The 19,501-nt window shown below is 36.4% G+C and overlaps 1 protein-coding gene across 1 annotated transcript in view; it reads right to left on the bottom strand.

Moving 5' to 3' along the window:
- The window catches only part of FBXW10B (F-box and WD repeat domain containing 10B), a 161,963-nt gene that overhangs the window by 73,005 nt on the left and 69,457 nt on the right, over window positions 1–19,501 (bottom strand). The window contains 1 exon segment of the mRNA XM_053696877.1: window positions 4,998–5,120. Coding sequence (XP_053552852.1) covers window positions 4,998–5,120 — 123 coding nt within the window.

Below are 19,501 nucleotides of genomic sequence, written 5' to 3'. Positions count from 1 at the left end.
TGTAATGTATATTTATTAGGCAGTGTTATTATGAGTGTAACTGTACTGTGTAACGTATATTTATTAGACAGTGTTAATATGAGTGTAACTGTACTGTGTAATGTATATTTATTAGACAGTGTTATTATGAGTGTAACTGTACTGTGTAACGTATTTTTAGTAGACTGTGTTAATATGAGTGTAACTGTACTGTGTAATGTATATTTATTAGGCAGTGTTATTATGAGTGTAACTGTACTGTGTAACATATGTTTATTAGGCAGTGTTAATATGAGTGTAACTGTACTGTGTAATGTATATTTATTAGACAGTGTTATTATGTGTGTAACTGTACTGTGTAATGTATATTTATTAGACAGTGTTATTATGAGTGTAACTGTACTGTGTAATGTATATTTATTAGACAGTGTTAATATGAGTGTAACTGTACCGTGTAATGTATATTTATTAGACAGTGTTAATATGAGTGTAACTGTACCGTGTAATGTATATTTATTAGACAGTGTTAATATGAGTGTAACTGTACTGTGTAAAGTATATTTATTAGATGGTGTTATTGTGAGTGTAACTGTACTGTGTAATGTATATTTATTAGACAGTGTTAATATGAGTGTAACTGTACTGTGTAATGTATATTTATTAGCCAGTGTTAATATGAGTGTAACTGTACTTTGTAATGTATATTTATTAGACAGTGTTACTATGAGTGTAACTGTACTGTGTAATGTATATTTATTAGACAGTGTTAATATGAGTGTAACTGTACTATGTAATGTATATTTATTAGATGGTGTTATTGTGAGTGTAACTGTACTGTGTAACGTATATTTATTAGACAGTGTTAATATGAGTGTAACTGTACTATGTAATGTATATTTATTAGATAGTGTTATTATGAGTGTAACTGTGCTGTGTAATGTTTATTTATTAGAAAGTGTTAATATGAGTGTAACTGTACCGTGTAATGTATATTTATTAGACAGTGTTAATATGAGTGTAACTGCACTGTGTAAAGTATATTTATTAGATGGTGTTATTGTGAGTGTAACTGTACTGTGTAATGTATATTTATTAGACAGTATTATTACGAGTGTAACTGTACTGTGTAATGTATATTTATTAGACAGTGTTATTATGAGTGTAACTGTACTGTGTAATGTATGTTTATCAGATAGTGTTATTATGTGTGTAACTGTACTGTGTAATGTATATTTATTTGATAGTGTTATTATTAGTGTAACTGTACTATGCCATGTATATTTATTAGACAGTGTTATTATTAGTGTAACTGTACTGTGTAATGTATATTTATTAGACAGTGTTAATATTAGTGTAACTGTACTATCTAATGTATATTTATTAGATAGTGTTATTATGAGTGTAACTGTACTGTGTAATGTATATTTATTAGACAGTGTTACTATGAGTGTAACTGTACTGTGTAACGCATATTTATTAGACAGTGTTAATATGAGTGTAACTGTACTATGTAATGTATATTTATTAGATAGTGTTATTATGAGTGTAACTGAGCTGTGTAATGTTTATTTATTAGAAAGTGTTAATATGAGTGTAACTGTACCGTGTAATGTATATTTATTAGACAGTGTTAATATGAGTGTAACTGCACTGTGTAAAGTATATTTATTAGATGATGTTATTGTGAGTGTAACTGTACTGTGTAATGTATATTTATTAGACAGTATTATTACGAGTGTAACTGTACTGTGTAATGTATATTTATTAGACAGTGTTATTATGAGTGTAACTGTACTGTGTAATGTATGTTTATCAGATAGTGTTATTATGTGTATAACTGTACTGTGTAATGTATATTTATTAGATAGTGTTATTATTAGTGTAACTGTACTATGTCATGTATATTTATTAGACAGTGTTATTATGTCTGTAACTGTACTGTGTAATGTATATTTATTAGATAGTGTTATTATGAGTAACTGTATTGTGTAATGTATATTTATTAGACAATGTTAATGAGTAACTGTACTGTGTAATGTATATTTATTAGACAGTTTTAATATGAGTGTAACTGTACTGTGTAATGTATATTTATTAGACAGTGTTATTATGTGTGTAACTGTACTGTGTAATGTATATTTATTATTAGATAGTGTTATTATTAGTGTAACTGTACTATATAATGTATATTTATTAGACAGTGTTATTATGAGTGTAACTGTACAGTGTAATGTATATTCATTAGACAGTGTTATTATGAGGGTAACTGTACAGTGTAATGTATATTTATTAGACAGTGTTAATATGAGTGTAACTGTACTGTGTAATGTATATTTATTAGACAGTATTAATATGAGTGTAACTGTACTGTGTAATGTATATTTATTAGACAGTGTTAATATGAGTGTAACTGTACAGTGTAATGTATATTTATTAGACAGTGTTAATATGAGTGTAAATGTACTGTGTAGCATATATTTATTAGACTGTGTTAATATGAGTGTAACTGTACTGTATATGTATTAGACAGTGTTAATATGAGTAACTGTACTGTGTAATGTATATTTATTAGACAGTGTTATTATTAGTGTAACTGTACTGTGTAATGTATATTTATTAGACAGTGTTATTATGAGTGTAACTGTACTGTGTAATGTATATTTATTAGGCAGTGTTATTATGAGTGTAACTGTACTGTGTAACGTATATTTATTAGACTGTGTTAATATGAGTGTAACTGTACTGTGTAATGTATATTTATTAGGCAGTGTTATTATGAGTGTAACTGTACTGTGTAACGTATATTTATTAGACAGTGTTAATATGAGTGTAACTGTACTGTGTAATGTATATTTATTAGACAGTGTTATTATGAGTGTAACTGTACTGTGTAACGTATATTTATTAGACTGTGTTAATATGAGTGCAACTGTACTGTGTAATGTATATTTATTAGGCAGTGTTATTATGAGTGTAACTGTACTGTGTAACATATATTTATTAGACAATGTTAATATGAGTGTAACTGTACTGTGTAACGTATATTTATTAGACAGTGTTATTATGTGTGTAACTGTACTGTGTAATGTATATTTATTAGACAGTGTTATTATGAGTGTAACTGTACTGTGTAATGTATATTTATTAGGCAGTGTTAATATGAGTGTAACTGTACCGTGTAATGTATATTTATTAGACAGTGTTAATATGAGTGTAACTGTACCGTGTAATGTATTTTTATTAGACAGTGTTAATATGAGTGTAACTGTACTGTGTAAAGTATATTTATTAGATGGTGTTATTGTGAGTGTAACTGTACTGTGTAATGTATATTTATTAGACAGTGTTATTATGAGTGTAACTGTACTGTGTAATGTATGTTTTTCAGATAATGTTATTATGTGTGTAACTGTACTGTGTAATGTATATTTATTAGACAGTGTTAATATGAGTGTAACTGTACTGTGTAATGTATAATTATTAGCCAGTGTTAATATGAGTGTAACTGTACTTTGCAATGTATATTTATTAGACAGTCTTAATATTAGTGTAACTGTACTGTGTAATGTATATTTATTAGACAGTGTTAATATTAGTGTAACTGTACTATCTAATGTATATTTATTAGATAGTGTTATTATGAGTGTAACTGTACTGTGTAATTTATATTTATAAGACAGTGTTACTATGAGTGTAACTGTACTGTGTAATGTATATTTATTAGACAGTGTTAATATGAGTGTAACTGTACTATGTAATGTATATTTATCAGATGGTGTTATTGTGAGTGTAACTGTACTGTGTAACGTATATTTATTAGACAGTGTTAATATGAGTGTAACTGTACTATGTAATGTATATTTATTAGATAGTGTTATTATGAGTGTAACTGTGCTGTGTAATGTTTATTTATTAGAAAGTGTTAATATGAGTGTAACTGTACCGTGTAATGTATATTTATTAGACAGTGTTAATATGAGTGTAACTGCACTGTGTAAAGTATATTTATTAGATGGTGTTACTGTGAGTGTAACTGTACTGTGTAATGTATATTTATTAGACAATGTTATTACGAGTGTAACTGTACTGTGTAATGTATATTTATTAGATGGTGTTACTGTGAGTGTAACTGTACTGTGTAATGTATATTTATTATACAGTGTTATTATGAGTGTAACTGTACTGTGTAATGTATATTTATTATACAGTGTTATTATGAGTGTAACTGTACTGTGTAATGTATGTTTATCAGATAGTGTTATTATGTGTAACTGTACTGTATAATGTATATTTATTAGCCAGTGTTAATATGAGTGTAACTGTACTGTGTAATGTATATTTATTAGCCGTATATTTATTAGCCAGTGTTAATATGAGTGTAACTATACTTTGAAATGTATATTTATTAGACAGCGTTAATATTAGTGTAACTGTACTGTGTAATGTATATTTATTAGACAGTGTTAATATTAGTGTAACTGTACTGTGTAATGTATATTTATTAGACAGTGTTAATATTAGTGTAACTGTACTGTGTAATGTATATTTATTAGACAGTGTTAATATTAGTGTAACTGTACTGTGTAATGTATATTTATTAGACAGTGTTAATATTAGTGTAACTGTACTGTGTAATGTATATTTATTAGACAGTGTTAATATTAGTGTAACTGTACTGTGTAATGTATATTTATTAGACAGTGATAATATTAGTGTAACTATACTTTGTAATGCATTTTTTATGTATTTTGTGCAACTTTTTAGTTTTCGCAAAACAGTTAACCAGAGCTCTGAAGTTGTGGTAAACATTCTAGCGTATATTGTGATTGCTCTCAAGCGATCAAATTTACTTTCAACTCATAATACAAGCGGTAAGCCCAACGAGGGCAAACTTTTGCGATAAACCCCTTATCGCTCATGCGCAAACATTTGCCCTCCATTCGTAATCTGGCCCTTAGTGTTAGAAATGTTATTTCTATAGTCACACATAGAATATTGGTGTGAAAAGTACGCACTACCTTTGAATCTTGGTAGAACTTTTTCTCGCGGGAAGGTAATGCAGTTCCTTCTTCTCCAATTTTGGGGACTGGAACTTGTTGAATTTTAGCATATGAAATGCTGACTCCTTTGTATGATGTCCCCTAAAAATATGAAACAATAGATATTGTGACAAATGTCATTAAAGCTTGTTTTATAGACGTTCATTAGGCTACCAAGAAGCCTTATTGTAACAGTAATATCATTTTGGAAATTCATCGTAGCACAATTTCACTGTATTCTCCACAAAAACAATCATTACAAGATGCTTTAAAAAAAAAAAAAGTACTAACTCTCTGTGACAGACCCTTCTGTCAGGACTGAAGGAGTTAACTGTGTTTAGCTTTAAGAAACTATTTTCTAAACACAAGTTGCTGGCTCCAACCATAATTTAGTTAGTGATAAGAATTCCATTGTTTGATCACCCTCAGAGAGAAAACGCCTAAGTGATAAGAAGAGCCAAGAGTGTCTTGTGGTTGAAGTGTTTAAGTAATATAATTCTATTGTATCATGTCAAAGGGCTTGTTCCCTCCATGTAATGTACAACAGTCTTTCAACCCCCATCTGGGGGGGGGGGGGTCAGACCTGCATAAATACTAGGCATAGCCTTTAATAAATGTCATTCTGTTTTAAACCTGAAAATTGGCTGGGTTGTGAATTGCTGATTCCCTATGCAGGACGTTGTTCCCTGGTATTAACCCTTGGTATCCTGTTGGTACCGTAACACTCTCGATTCTGTATTTTTTGAGTTTTATTGAATTGGCACTAACCTCATAAGTTTATGTGGCTGCAAAATAATGTGTTGTTTTTCTGATTTTGTCTGTCTCAGCTGAATTACTTTTCTTCTTCAGCGTTGCCACCAGAAAGATATTTATTATATTATTTTTCCCTGCATTAATTAAACCCTTTAATATATGTAAAGGCTTCTTAATTTTATTATATTCCATATATATTGTTACAGTATCACCATGAGGCCCATTTATCAAGCTCTGAATGGAGCTTGAGGGCCCGTGTTTCTGGTGAGTCTTTAGATTCGCCAGAAACGCAAGTTATGGAGCAGCGGTCTAAAGACAGCCACTCCATAACCCTGTCCGCCTGCTCTGATGAGGCGGACAGAGATTGCCACAATTCAACCTGATTGAGCACTATCGGGTTGATTGACACCTCCCTGCTGGCGGCTGATTGGCCGCGAATCTGCAGGGGGGCGGTGTTGCACCAGCAGCTCCCAAGAGCTGCTGGTGCAATGCTTAATACGGAGAGCGTATTGCTCTCCACATTCAGCGTGATCTGTCGGACCAGGATCAGGTCCGACAGACCTTTGATAAATAGGCCTCTATATGTTATATCATTATTGTCTGCGTGCAATCCCTCTATACGAGGATAGCATCTCATTAGATTATTATTTTTTGTATTCTTGAAAGCCTTTCATTTTATTGCTATTTTTTCTTTGTATTTCTTAATATTAAATATTTATCTATCAGTGGCGTCTCTGTATTTTATTGTTATTGTATACATTATGGGCAAGATTACAAGTGGCACGTAAATATTGCTAGAAGTATTCTTTTTGCGAGTATGGGTTAGCGCATGTATTGAAAGTAAAACTTTTGTGTGAGAGTGAAATCCCGATGCACGCTAACGTCAGGACTTCAGATATTACGACCACGCTAACTTATTCTCCCTATAGACTTCAATGGAGAGAGCAGAAGTAAAAAAAACGAACACTTATTGCTCGCACGCTAACCCAACAGGAGTTAATATTTCACATTCCAATGTTCTTCACATACAGGAAAATGTTATTTTTATTTTAAATAAATATTTCTATATATATCGATACCTCTATCTGTATATCTACTTCTCAAGATATATAAGTATAGATACAGTATATATTTTACATGAACATTATCAGATATATATAGAAATTTATATTTAAAAATAATTACAAAAAATTCTATGTGAAGAACTTTGGAATGTAAAATATGTGTAGCGCTCCTCAATTGCACGCTTTAGGTCTTACGCAGTGTCGGGTTAGCGCACATGAAGATTTAGCTATCTTAAGCTGCGTTATGTAGATAGAAAAAATATTGTAAAAATAACAGATAATATATCCCTATACACTTCAGAATTTATCCGGCTGCTTCTGTCACATCATCAATAAACACTAGTGACCCAGTGCCATTGGACGCCATGTATACTCATGCCATCACACTGCCTCCACCATTCTTTACAGATGATGTAGTATGCTTCGGATCATGAGCCGTTCCAAGCCGTTTCCATACTTTTTTCTTCCTACCATTCTAGTACAGGTTGATCTTAGTTTCCTCTGACCAAAGAACTTGAACCCTCTGTATTTGCTCTTGTGAAGTCTTCTCTTTATGGTAGACTTATATAATGATGCCTACCTCCTGGAGAGTCTTCTTCATTGGCTGGATGTTGTCAAGGGGTTTTTCTTTACCATGGAAAGGATCCTACGATCATCCACCACTGTTGTCTTCCGTGAACATCCAGGTCTTTCAGTGTTGCAGAGCTCACCAGTACGTTCTTTTTTTTCTCAGAATGTACCAAAAAACTTTTGGTCACTGCTAATGTTCCTGCTATCTCTCTGATGGATTTCCTTTCATTTGCATTGAGAGCTCATTTGAACGCATGTTGTGGGTTCACAACAACAGCTTCCAAATGTGAATGCCACACCTGGAATCAACTCCAGACCTTTTACCTGCTTAGTTGATGATGAAATAAGGAAGGACTAGCCCACACCTGTCCATGAAATAGCTTTTGAGTCAATTGTCCAATTACGTTTGGTCCCTTGAAAAAGAGGGGGCTACATATTAAAGAGCTGTAATGCCTAAACCCTTCCTCCAAATTGGACGTGAATACCCTCAAATTAAAGCTGAGAGACTGCACTTTAAGCCCATATTATTTAACGGTAACTTAAATATATTTTGGTAAACAGCCGAAATAACAAAACTTGTGTCAGTGCCTAATTATTTACGTACCTAACTATATATACACAAACACACATATATTTATATTATAGTATCTATTATAATTATTAATAATTATTAATATTTTTTTACAGTATTTTATGTTTAATATTCAAATAATGTGCCTTAAGATAAATAGTTTGTCATGTGTGCTAACCCAACACTGAGTTAGACCTAAAGTGCGCAACCCGAAGTGCGTTATACATATTTTACATTCCTGAGCACCGGTATTCAAACACCACACCTTCTCAGCGAGTCAGCAGTGATTGTATGACACAAATGACGTCTTTATAGAAGCAATACACACCACCGCCAGCTCTCTGAGCAGGAATAGTTTTTGAATACTTGGGCACAGGACCGCAGAGCATTTGTGCGTATACCATTAAAAAAAATAGTATATTGCAAAAATATTTCTATTTCAAAGTGAAATGCACCCATGCACATTTCAATTTTGATCTTTCTATCCCTATAATATTGAAAAAATAATATTCTTTTCATGTATTTGACTGCAAAGGGCTCCAATGCGTGCGCACACGCGCACGCACACGCACACACACACACACATACATACATACATATATATATATATATATATATATGTCTGTGTGTGTACATATGCATCTATGTATTTATATGTTTTACTGAATATTTACTGTGCATATTCCTGTACATTCCAATGTTTATTTACAGGATAATGTCCTTTTTATTCTTAAAGGGACATTAAACCCAAAAAATTTCTTTCATGATTCAGATAGAGAATACCATTTTTAAAAACTTACCAATTTACTTCTATTATAAAATTTATTTCATTCTCATGTTATTCTTTGTTGAAGAGATACCTAGGTAGGTAGCGTGCACATACCTGAAGCACTACATGACAGGAAATAGTACTGCCATCTACTGCTCCTGCTAATGTATAACATTGTTGCAAAACTGCTGCTATATTGTGCTGCAGACACGTGCACACTCTTGAGCTTACATTTCTAATTTCACTCAGGCTCTTGTTGACGGTGCTGCGGCTCCTGTTTTGCCTCGGTCCGTTCCGCTTGCTATTGAGGCCATTAATGGCAGGCCCCTTCAGCCCGCACTCGTTACTCACGAAACTGCCCCGTTGTCCATGGCTGTTGGGGCTCTCCATTTTGAAACCCTCCAGTTCCACGTGATGAACTCTCCGCATTTTCCGGTTGTTCTGGGTTATCCCTGGCTCCAAAAGCACAATCCCAGTCTCGACTGGCGCAGGTCCGAAATTTTGTCGTGGTCCCCGCAATGTATTTCCACTTGTCTTCGGAAACCAGTTAAAGTCTTGTGCACTTCTTCGGTATCTCAATTGCCAGAGGAGTACCGAGAGTTTCTAGACGTGTTTGACAAGGTGTGTGCTGGTACGTTGCCTCCTCACTGGTCTTACGATTGTGCCATAGACCTGCAACTCGGAGCAATTCCTCCTCGGGGCCGGGTGTACCCTCTGTCTGTTGCAGAGAATTGTGCTATGGAGGAGTATGTTGCCGATGCTCTGTCGCGGGGAATCATCCGCAAATCCTGCTCTCCTGCAGGGGCTGGCTTCTTCTTTGTGAAGAAAAAGGGTGGCGAGTTAAGACCATGTATCGATTATAGGGGTCTTAATCATCTTACCATTAAGAATGCTTACCCTATTCCGCTCATTACGGAACTCTTTGACCGCCTCAAGGGAGCTACGGTCTTTACTAAACTTGATTTGAGAGGAGCGTACAATCTCCTTAGGATTAAGGAGGGCCACAAATGGAAAACAGCATTTAACACCAGGAGCGGGCATTATGAGTATCTTGTAATGCCCTTTGGCCTATGTAATGCTCCTGCTGTTTTTCAGGAATTTATTAATGATGTCCTACGAGATATGTTGCAACAGTGCGTTGTGGTGTACTTAGACGACATCCTCATACACTCAACCACACTTGAGGCTCATCATTCTGATGTTACACGGGTTCTTCAGAGACTACGTGAGTTCCATCAGACTAAAGTAACCTTCTTAGGTTATGTTATCTCCGTTGCAGGGTTCTCCATGGATCCTGACAAGTTATCTGCAGTTCTGCAGTGGCCTCACCCAGTTGGTCTTTGGTCTATTTTACTCACCTCTCTTCCTGACTATGGTGCATTGTGGGGGATGCTGCTCATTTCCTGCACGTCCTTTTATGGTCAGACTGGTGTGCATCATCCATGTGAGTAGGATGCAGTCTCAGAATTGTGATGTCATCACTTATTATTTAAAGGGCCTCTGATCAGTATGCTTTGCCTTTGCGTCGTCTCAGATCTGTTTGTGAGAGTTCCTGTGTATTACCTGGCTGCCTGACGTCCTTCCTGGTTCCTGAACCCTGGTTTGTTCCTGACTCTGCTGTTTTCCTTGTTCCTGATTCCGGCTCGTCTGCCTTTTCGCTTTGGTTCCTGACTTGGCTCGTCTGACTATCAGCTCTGGTTTTGACTCCTAGCTTGTTATTTGACTTGTGGATTTTTTTATTATTTCTTGCTATTAATAAAGGTGTGATTATTTTTGCACTTCTCGTCTCAGTCTGATTCCTGGCACCCTGACAGTTAGTTTAGATTGTGCTCACTGTTTTTGTGATGCTGGTAATCATGACAGCGGAATTGAGTGTATCTCGCCACTCTCTGCTCTGATGAGGGATGGGTATAAATATCCTTGAATTTTTTTATGTTTTTCAGTGGGGATGTTTATTTTTTTCAGCAAGATAATCTTTCAAGAGCGAAATGTATTGATCAAGGCCAGTGAGTGTTTATGGACTGGTTTGAACAATTGAACTATTTTATTTTGATTAAACAACATAATAGCTCTGTTTCTTAGCAAAGGGATCAAGCTTTAAAAGCATCAAATAAAAAAGGATATTTGAGTTATTTCAGGAGGTGGTAGACCTGAACTGTGAATTAGTTTCACTACAGAAATTGAATAGTTAAAGGTTTGAGTTAATTTACATACTTTTTCTGTTTTTTTAGTATTGCAATTAGATAACAATTAGATTGTTTGCATAGGTGAGCAATTAGGAGGGACCCCACCCTATCTTTCTGAGGGTATTTAAAGAGATCTGTTTAGCTCTGTTTCTTAGCCAAGGGATCAAGCTAAAAAAGGATCAAATAAATAAGGATATTTGAGTTATTTCAGGAGTTATTCAGTAGTAAAAAATACTTATATTTTACTTATTGTTAAAGTGTTGCATAGTTTAAAATGTCTCAGATACAGTGCAATGGGTGTTTTGCACTTTTTAATCGTGCTACTTTTTGGAGATTTAGGGGCTGTCCTGTTTGTAAGCAGTTTTCCCTGTTAAGGGAGGAAATAGCTAAACTTCAAGCTAAGGTAAGTAACATACCTGTTACCTCTACAAAGCTGCCTCAGAAAGAAGCCCCTCTACCCCAGAGATCAGCAAGGAGAGGCAGATGGATCACTGTAGGCTCTGGAAGAATTAGAACAGTAGACCAGAAGCATTGCCCACAACCTCTGCCATAGCAAAACTCCTATGCTGCTCTTGCCGAACACACTTGTGATGAGGAGATTGCTGTTTCTGAGCCCTCTGAAGCTGTAACAGGTAATTTAAATCTATTGGTACCTGATTCTCCAGGTCACATAACACAGGAAAGACCTGCAGATGTGTTTTTGAGGAAAAGACTGTTAGTGGGTGACTCTATTTTGAGGAATGTGTATTTAGGTGAAAGTAAAGGAGAAGCAAGGGAGGTTAGATGTCTTCCAGGAGCTACTGCTCACAGGGATAAAAATCGTATTTTGAGCATTGTTAAGGCAGCAGGAAAGGGAAGTGAGTTAGATGTGATTGTACATTTAGGAACAAATAATCTGGCTAGTAATCATGTTGCTGCTGTTCAGAAAGAGTTTTGTGACCTAGGTAATCATTTAGAGAATGTGGCATCAACTCTATCATTTTCTGCTATTTTACCTGTGTATGGCCAGGAAGCAGGAAAGATGGAGCGGATAACAACATTTAATTCTTGCTTAGATAAGTGGTGCAGGGAACGAGGATTTGGTTTTATTGGCCATTATAGCTCTGTAGCCAATAGAATGCGAGCTCAATCCTATTGGCTGATTGCATCAGCCAATAGGATTTTTTCTACCTTAATTCCGATTGGCTGATAGAATTCTATCAGCCAATCGGAATTGAAGGGACGCCATCTTGGATGACGTCACTTAAAGGTACATTCATTCTGTGTTAGCCGTCGTCAGAAGAGGATTATCTGCGTCGGATGTCTTGAAGATGGACCCGCTCCGCGCCGGATGGATGAAGATAGAAGATGCCGTCTGGAGGACCACTTCGCCCGGCTTGGATGAAGACTTCTCCCGGCTTCATTGAGGACTTCGGCCCGGTTGGATGAAGACTTTTCCCGGTAAGGTGATTTTCAAGGGGTTAGTGTTAGGTTTTTTTAAGGGGGTATTGGTGGGTTTTAGAGTAGGGTTGGTTGTGTGAATGGTGGGTTTTAATGTTGGGGGGGATTTGTACTTTTTTTTACAGGTAAAAGAGCTGATTTCTTTGGGGCAATGCCCCGCAAAAGGCCCTTTTACGGGCTACTTGTAATTTAGTGTAGGGTAGGGCTTTTTTTTATTTTGGGGGGGCTTTTTTATTTTGTTAGGGGGATTAGATTAGGTGTAATTAGTTTAAAAATCTTGTAATTTGTTTATTATTTTCTGTAATTTAGTGTTTTGGTTTTTTTGTACTTTAGATAATTTAATTGTATTTAATTTAGGGAAATAATTTAATTGTAGTGTAGTGTTAGGTGTAATTGTAACTTTGGTTATGTTTTATTTTACAGGTACTTTTGTGTTTATTTTAACTAGGTAGTTATTAAATAGTATTGTACCTAGTTAAAATAAATACAAACTTGCCTGTAAAATAAAAATAAACCCTAAGCTAGATACAATATAACTATTAGTTATATTGTAGCTAGCTTAGGGTTTATTTTATAGGTAAGTATTTAGTTATAAATAGGAATAATTTAGTTAATTATAGTAATTTTATTTATATTTATTTTAATTATATTAAAGTTAGGGGGTGTTAGGGTTAGGGTTAGACTTAGGTTTAGGGGTTAATAACTTTAATATAGTGGCGTCGATGTTAGGGATGGCAGATTAGGGGTTAAAAATATTTAACTAATGTTTGCGATGCGGGAGTGCGGCGGTTTAGGGGTTAATATATTTATTATAGTGGCGGCGATGTCTGGTTCGGCAGATTAGGGGTTAAACATTTTATTTTAGTGTTTGCGATATGGGGGGCCTCGGTTTAGGGGTTAATAGGTGGTTTATGGGTGTTAGTGTACTTTTTAGCACTTTAGTTAAGAGTTTTATGCTACGACGTTGTAGTGTAAAACTCTTAACTACTGACTTTAAAATGCGGTACCAGTCTTGACAGGAGAGGGTCTACCGCTCACTTTTTGGCAGACTCGTAATACCAGCGCTATGCAAATCCCATTGAAAAAAGAGGATACGCAATTTACGTAAGTGGATTTGCGGTATTTCCAAGTCTGGCCAAAAAAGTGAGCGGTACACCTGTACCTTCAAGACTCCTAATACCAGCGGGCATTAAAAAGCAGCGTTGGGACCGGCCAACGCTGCTTTTTAAGCCTAACACAAGACTCGTAATCTAGCCGTAGGTTATTTAGGAGAGATGGCTTGCATTTGGATGTTAAAGGAACAGAGTATCTGGGAGAGGAGTTCAAATGCTTTATTAGAAATCATTTAAACTAATAAAGGGGGGTAGCCTTAATATATCCACCTGCCCCCCACAGCATGCCAAAACTGTTAGTCCAAGTAACAATTCTAGAAATTCTAGTAGAAAAATTATTTGTGCAATGAGCACAAATGCTCGCAGCTTAGGAAATAAATTACCTGAACTCATTTCAATAATGACTAGGGACAACTTGGATTTAGTAGCTATAACAGAAACATGGTACAATGATTTGCATGACTGGGACATAGTAGTCATACCTGGATACAGGTTATTTAAAAACAACGGAGTAGGAAAGAAAGGTGGAGGTGTTGCTCTGTATGTAAATGAAAATATAAAGGTTACTGAAATTGTAGGAACAAATGATAAGGTGGAAAGTATTTGGGTGACTTTGGAAATTGGAGATAAAAATGTGTTTAGAATAGAGGTTGTATATAGGCCTCCATTGCAGGATGAAAAACTAGACAATCTGTTATTAGAAGAAATAACCAAAATGACCATGAAGGGTAAGGTTATAGTACTGGGGGACTTTAATTTACCAGATATAGACTGGAAGATTCCTTCTAGTAGATCAGCTAGAAGCAGGTATATTCTTGAATCTCTGCTACGGGAATCACTTGAGCAATTAGTTAAGGAACCAACTTGTAAGGAAGCTATATTAATTATATCTAATACTTACAAACAGTGATACAGTTTCAGATGTGTCTGTAGGTGAGAATTTAGGATCCAGTGATCATCAATCTGTTTGGTTTAGTATTCATGTGCAGGAACTGTCCACCCAGACTAAAACAAAAGTTTTACGCCTAGATTTAGAGTTTTGTCGGTAACGACCCGCGTAGCTAACGCATGCTTTTTTTTCCCCGCACCTTTTAAATACCGCTGGTATTTAGAGTTCACAGAATGGCTGCGTTAGGCTCCAAAAAGGGAGCGTAGAGCATAATTTACCGCCACTGCAACTCTCAATACCAGCGGTGCTTACGGACGCGGCCAGCTTCAAAAACGTGCTCGTGCACGATTCCCCCATAGGAAACAATGGGGCAGTTTGAGCTGAAAAAAAACCTAACACCTGCAAAAAAGCAGCGTTAAGCTCCTAACGCAGCCCCATTGTTTCCTATGGGGAAACACTTCCTACGTCTGCACCTAACACCCTAACATGTACCCTGAGTCTAAACACCCCTAACCTTACACTTATTAACCCCTAATCTGCTGCCCCCGCTATCGCTGACCCCTGCATATTATTATTAACCCCTAATCTGCCGCTCCGTACACCGCCGCAACCTATATTATACCTATGTACCCCTAATCTGCTGCCCATAACACCGCCGACCCCTATATTATATTTATTAACCCCTAATCTGCCGCCCCCAATGTTTCCTCCACCTACCTACAATTATTAACCCCTAATCTGCCGACCGGACCTCACCGCTACTATAATAAATGTATTAACCCCTAATCTGCCTCACTAACCCTATAATAAATAGTATGAACCCCTAATCTGCCCTCCCTAACATCGCGGACACCTAACTTCAAGTATTAACCCCTAATCTGCTGACCGGACCTCGCCGCTACTCTAATAAATTTATTAACCCCTAAAGCTAAGTCTAACCCTAACACTAACACCCCCCTAAGTTAAATATAATTTAAATGTAACAAAATAAATTAACTCTTATTAAATAAATTATTCCTATTTAAAGCTAAATACTTACCTGTAAAATAAACCCTAATATAGCTACAATATAAATTATAATTATATTGTAGCTATTTTAGGATTTATATTTATTTTACAGGCAACTTTGTATTTATTTTAACTAGGTACAATAGCTATTAAATAGTTAATAACTATTTAATAGCTACCTAGTTAAAATAATTACAAAATTACCTGTAAAATAAATCCTAACCTAAGTTACAATTACACCTAACACTACACTATCAATAAATAAATTAAATAAAATACCTACAAATAAATACAATTAAATAAACTAACTAAAGTACAAAAAATAAAAAAAAGCTAAGTTACAAAAAATAAAAAAATTAATTACAAACATAAAAAAATATTACAACAAAACTCTAAGCCCCCTAATAAAATAACAAAGCCCCCCAAAATAAAAAAATGCCCTACCCTATTCTAAAATTAAAATAGAAAAGCTCTTTTACCTTACCAGCCCTTAAAAGGGCCTTTTGCGGGGCATACCCCAAAGAATTCAGCTCTTTTGCCTGTAAAAAAAAACATACAATACCCCCCCAACATTACAACCCACCACCCACATACCCCTAATCTAACCCAAACCCCCCTTAAATAAGCCTAACACTAAGCCCCTGAAAATCTTCCTACCTTGTCTTCACCATGCCAGGTATCACCGATCGCTCCAGGCTCCGAAGTCTTCATCCAAGCCCAAGCGGGGGCTGGAGATCCATCATCCGGCTGAAGTCTTCTATCAAGCGGCGGCTGAAGAGGTCCAGAAGAGGCTCCAAAGTTTTCATCCTATGCGGGCAGAAGAGTAGATCCGGACCGGCAACCATCTTCTTCCAAGCGGTGACAAGCGACTCCATCTTGAAGACCTCCGGCGCGGATCCATCCTCTTCTTGCGACATCCTAAGTCCAAATGAAGGTTCCTTTAAATGACGTCATCCAAGATGGCGTCCCTCGAATTCCGATTGGCTGATAGGATTCTATCAGCCAATCGGAATTAAGATAGGAAAAATCTGATTGGCTAATGGAATCAGCCAATCAGATTCAAGTTCAATCCAACTGGCTGATCCAATCAGCCAATCAGATTGAGCTTGCATTCTATTGGCTGATCGGAACAGCCAATAGAATGCGAGCTCAATCTGATTGACTGATTCAATCAGCCAATCAGATTTTCCCTACCTTAATTCCGATTGGCTGATAGAATCCAGCCAACCGGAATTCGAGGGACGCCATCTTGGATGACGTCATTTAAAGGAACCTTCATTCGGACTTAGGACATCGGAAGAAGAGGATGGATCCGCGCCGGAGGTCTTCAAGATGGAGCCGCTTGTCACCGCTTGGAAGAAGATGGTTGCCGGTCCGGATCTACTCTTCTGCCCGGATAGGATGAACACTTTGGAGCCTCTTCTGGACCTCTTCAGCCGCCGCTTGATAGAAGACTTCAGCCGGATGATGGATCTCCAGCCCCCGCTTGGGCTTGGATGAAGACTTCGGAGCCTGGAGCGATCGGTGATACCTGTCATGGTGAAGACAAGGTAGGAAGATCTTCAGGGGCTTAGTGTTAGGTTTATTTAAGGGGGGTTTGGGTTAGATTAGGGGTATGTGGGTGGTGGGTTGTAATGTTGGGGGGGGGTATTGTATGTTTTTTTTTTACAGGCAAAAGAGCTGAATTCTTTGGGGTATGCCCCGCAAAAGGCCCTTTTAAGGGCTGGTAAGGTAAAAGAGCTTTTCTATTTTAATTTTAGAATAGGGTAGGGCATTTTTTTATTTTGGGGGGCTTTGTTATTTTATTAGGGGGCTTAGAGTAGGTGTAATTAGCTTAAAATTGTTGTAATATTTTTATTATGTTTGTAATTAATTTTTTTATTTGTTGTAACTTAGCTTTTTTATTTTTTGTACTTTAGTTAGTTTATTTAATTGTATTTATTTATAGGTATTTTATTTAATTTATTTATTGATAGTGTAGTGTTAGGTTTAATTGTAGATAATTGTAGGTATTTTATTTAATTAATTTATTGATAGTGTAGTGTTAGGTTTAATTGTAACTTAGGTTAGGATTTATTTTACAGGTAATTTTGTAATTATTTTAACTAGGTAACATAGTAACATAGTAACATAGTAGATAAGGTTGAAAAAAGACTGAAGTCCATCGAGTTCAACCTATACAAATCTAAAATACTTACAAAAAGCTCCAGTTAAGCTTAAATAACCCCATTAAAATGTGACCCATTTAATACTAGCAATCATATCCATGAATTTTGTTTATATACAGAAATTTATCCAGACTATTTTTAAATGTATCTATGGTATTGGCATTCACTACCTCCTTTGGTAATGAGTTCCACAATTTTATTGCTCTTACAGTGAAAAAACGTTTCCGTTGCAGGAGATTAAATCTCCTTTCCTCCAACCTTAAATTATGACCTCTTGTCAGAACCAATTTTCTTGGAATAAAAAGAGCTTCTGCCATCTCTGTATATGGGCCTTGAATATATTTATATAAAGTAATCATGTCACCTCTCAAGCGCCTTTTTTCTAAAGAGAACAGACCCAGTTCTTAACTATTTAATAGTTATTGTACCTGGTTAAAATAAATACAAAGTTGCCTGTAAAATAAATATAAACCCTAAAATAGCTACAATATAATTATAATTTATATTGTAGCTATATTAGGGTTTATTTTACAGGTAAGTATTTAGCTTTAAATAGGAATAATTTATTTAATAAGAGTTAATTTATTTCGTTAGATTTAAATTATATTTAAGTTAGGGGGGTGTTAGGGTTAGGGTTAGACTTAGCTTTAGCGGTTAATACATTTATTATAGTAGCGGTGAGGTCCGGTCGGCAGATTAGGGATTAATACTTTTAGTTAGGTGTCGGCGATGTTAGGGAGGGCAGATTAGGGGTTAATACTATTTATTATAGGGTTATTGAGGTGGGAGTGAGGCGGATTAGGGGTTAATACATTTATTATTGTGGCGGTGAGGTCCGGTCGGCAGATTAGGGGTTAATAATTGTAGGTAGGTGGAGGCGACGTTGGGGGCGGCAGATTAGGGGTTAATAAATATAATATAGGGGTCGGCAGTGTTAGGGGCAGCAGATTAGGGGTACATAGGGATAATGTAAGTGGCGGTGGTGTGCGGTCGGCAGATTAGGGGTTAAAAAATTTTAATAGAATGGCGGCGATGTGGGGGGGGCCTCGGTTTAGGGGTACATAGGTAGTATATGGGTGTTAGAGTACTTTAGAGCACAGTAGTTAAGAGCTTTATAAACCGGCGTTAGCCCAGAAAGCTCTTAACTCCTGACTTTTTTCTGCGGCTGGAGTTTTGTCGTTAGATTTCTAACGCTCACTTCAGCCACGACTCTAAATACCAGCGTTAGAAAGATCCCATTGAAAAGATAGGATACGCAAATGACGTAAGGGGATCTGCGGTATGGAAAAGTCGCGGCTGGAAAGTGAGCGTTAGACCCTTTCCTGACTGACTCTAAATACCGGCGGTAGCCTAAAACCAGCGTTAGGAGCCTCTAACGCTGGTTTTGACGGCTAACGCCAAACTCTAAATCTAGCCATTAGAGTTTAGGAAGGCAGATTTTTCATTAATGGGAGAATACCTAAAAAACTATTTAAAAGGGAAAACTCTTATTACAGGGGTTCAAGAACAGTGGGAATTTGTGAAAGGTGACATTTTAGATGCAACCGCACACTGTATTAGACATGTCTGTAAAAGTAAAAGAAAGCAGAAACCGGGGGCGTGTCTGGACAGCGATCTGAATCGGTCGCAATTTCTAGGGCTCCGGCTGATACTCTGTTAATCTGCCGGTTAAAAGGAGTGCCAGGACAGTGCCTGGAGCGGTACAGGAACCGCGATATATTAAAGCATCACCTAGTAGCCCGCAGATAGCTGACATAAGAGAGGCCAGCACTCACGGCTCAACACAGAAAAGATATTCAGAGAACAGAGGATTCCTGACAAACACCACCTGCATAAGGGGGTTAGAGGGGGACCCTCGGATCAATATAATCAAAACTAAGGTACCCTCTTCACTTGCAACCTTGACTCTGAGAGCCACAAAACATGTTGAGGGTCGCTTTACAGAAGCTTCTT

Source organism: Bombina bombina, chromosome 1 (genome assembly GCF_027579735.1).
Source record: "Bombina bombina isolate aBomBom1 chromosome 1, aBomBom1.pri, whole genome shotgun sequence".
Taxonomy (NCBI): Eukaryota; Metazoa; Chordata; class Amphibia; order Anura; family Bombinatoridae; genus Bombina; species Bombina bombina.
The sequence above is the reverse complement of the archived record's forward strand: the minus strand, read 5'-3'. Positions and strand labels throughout refer to the sequence as shown.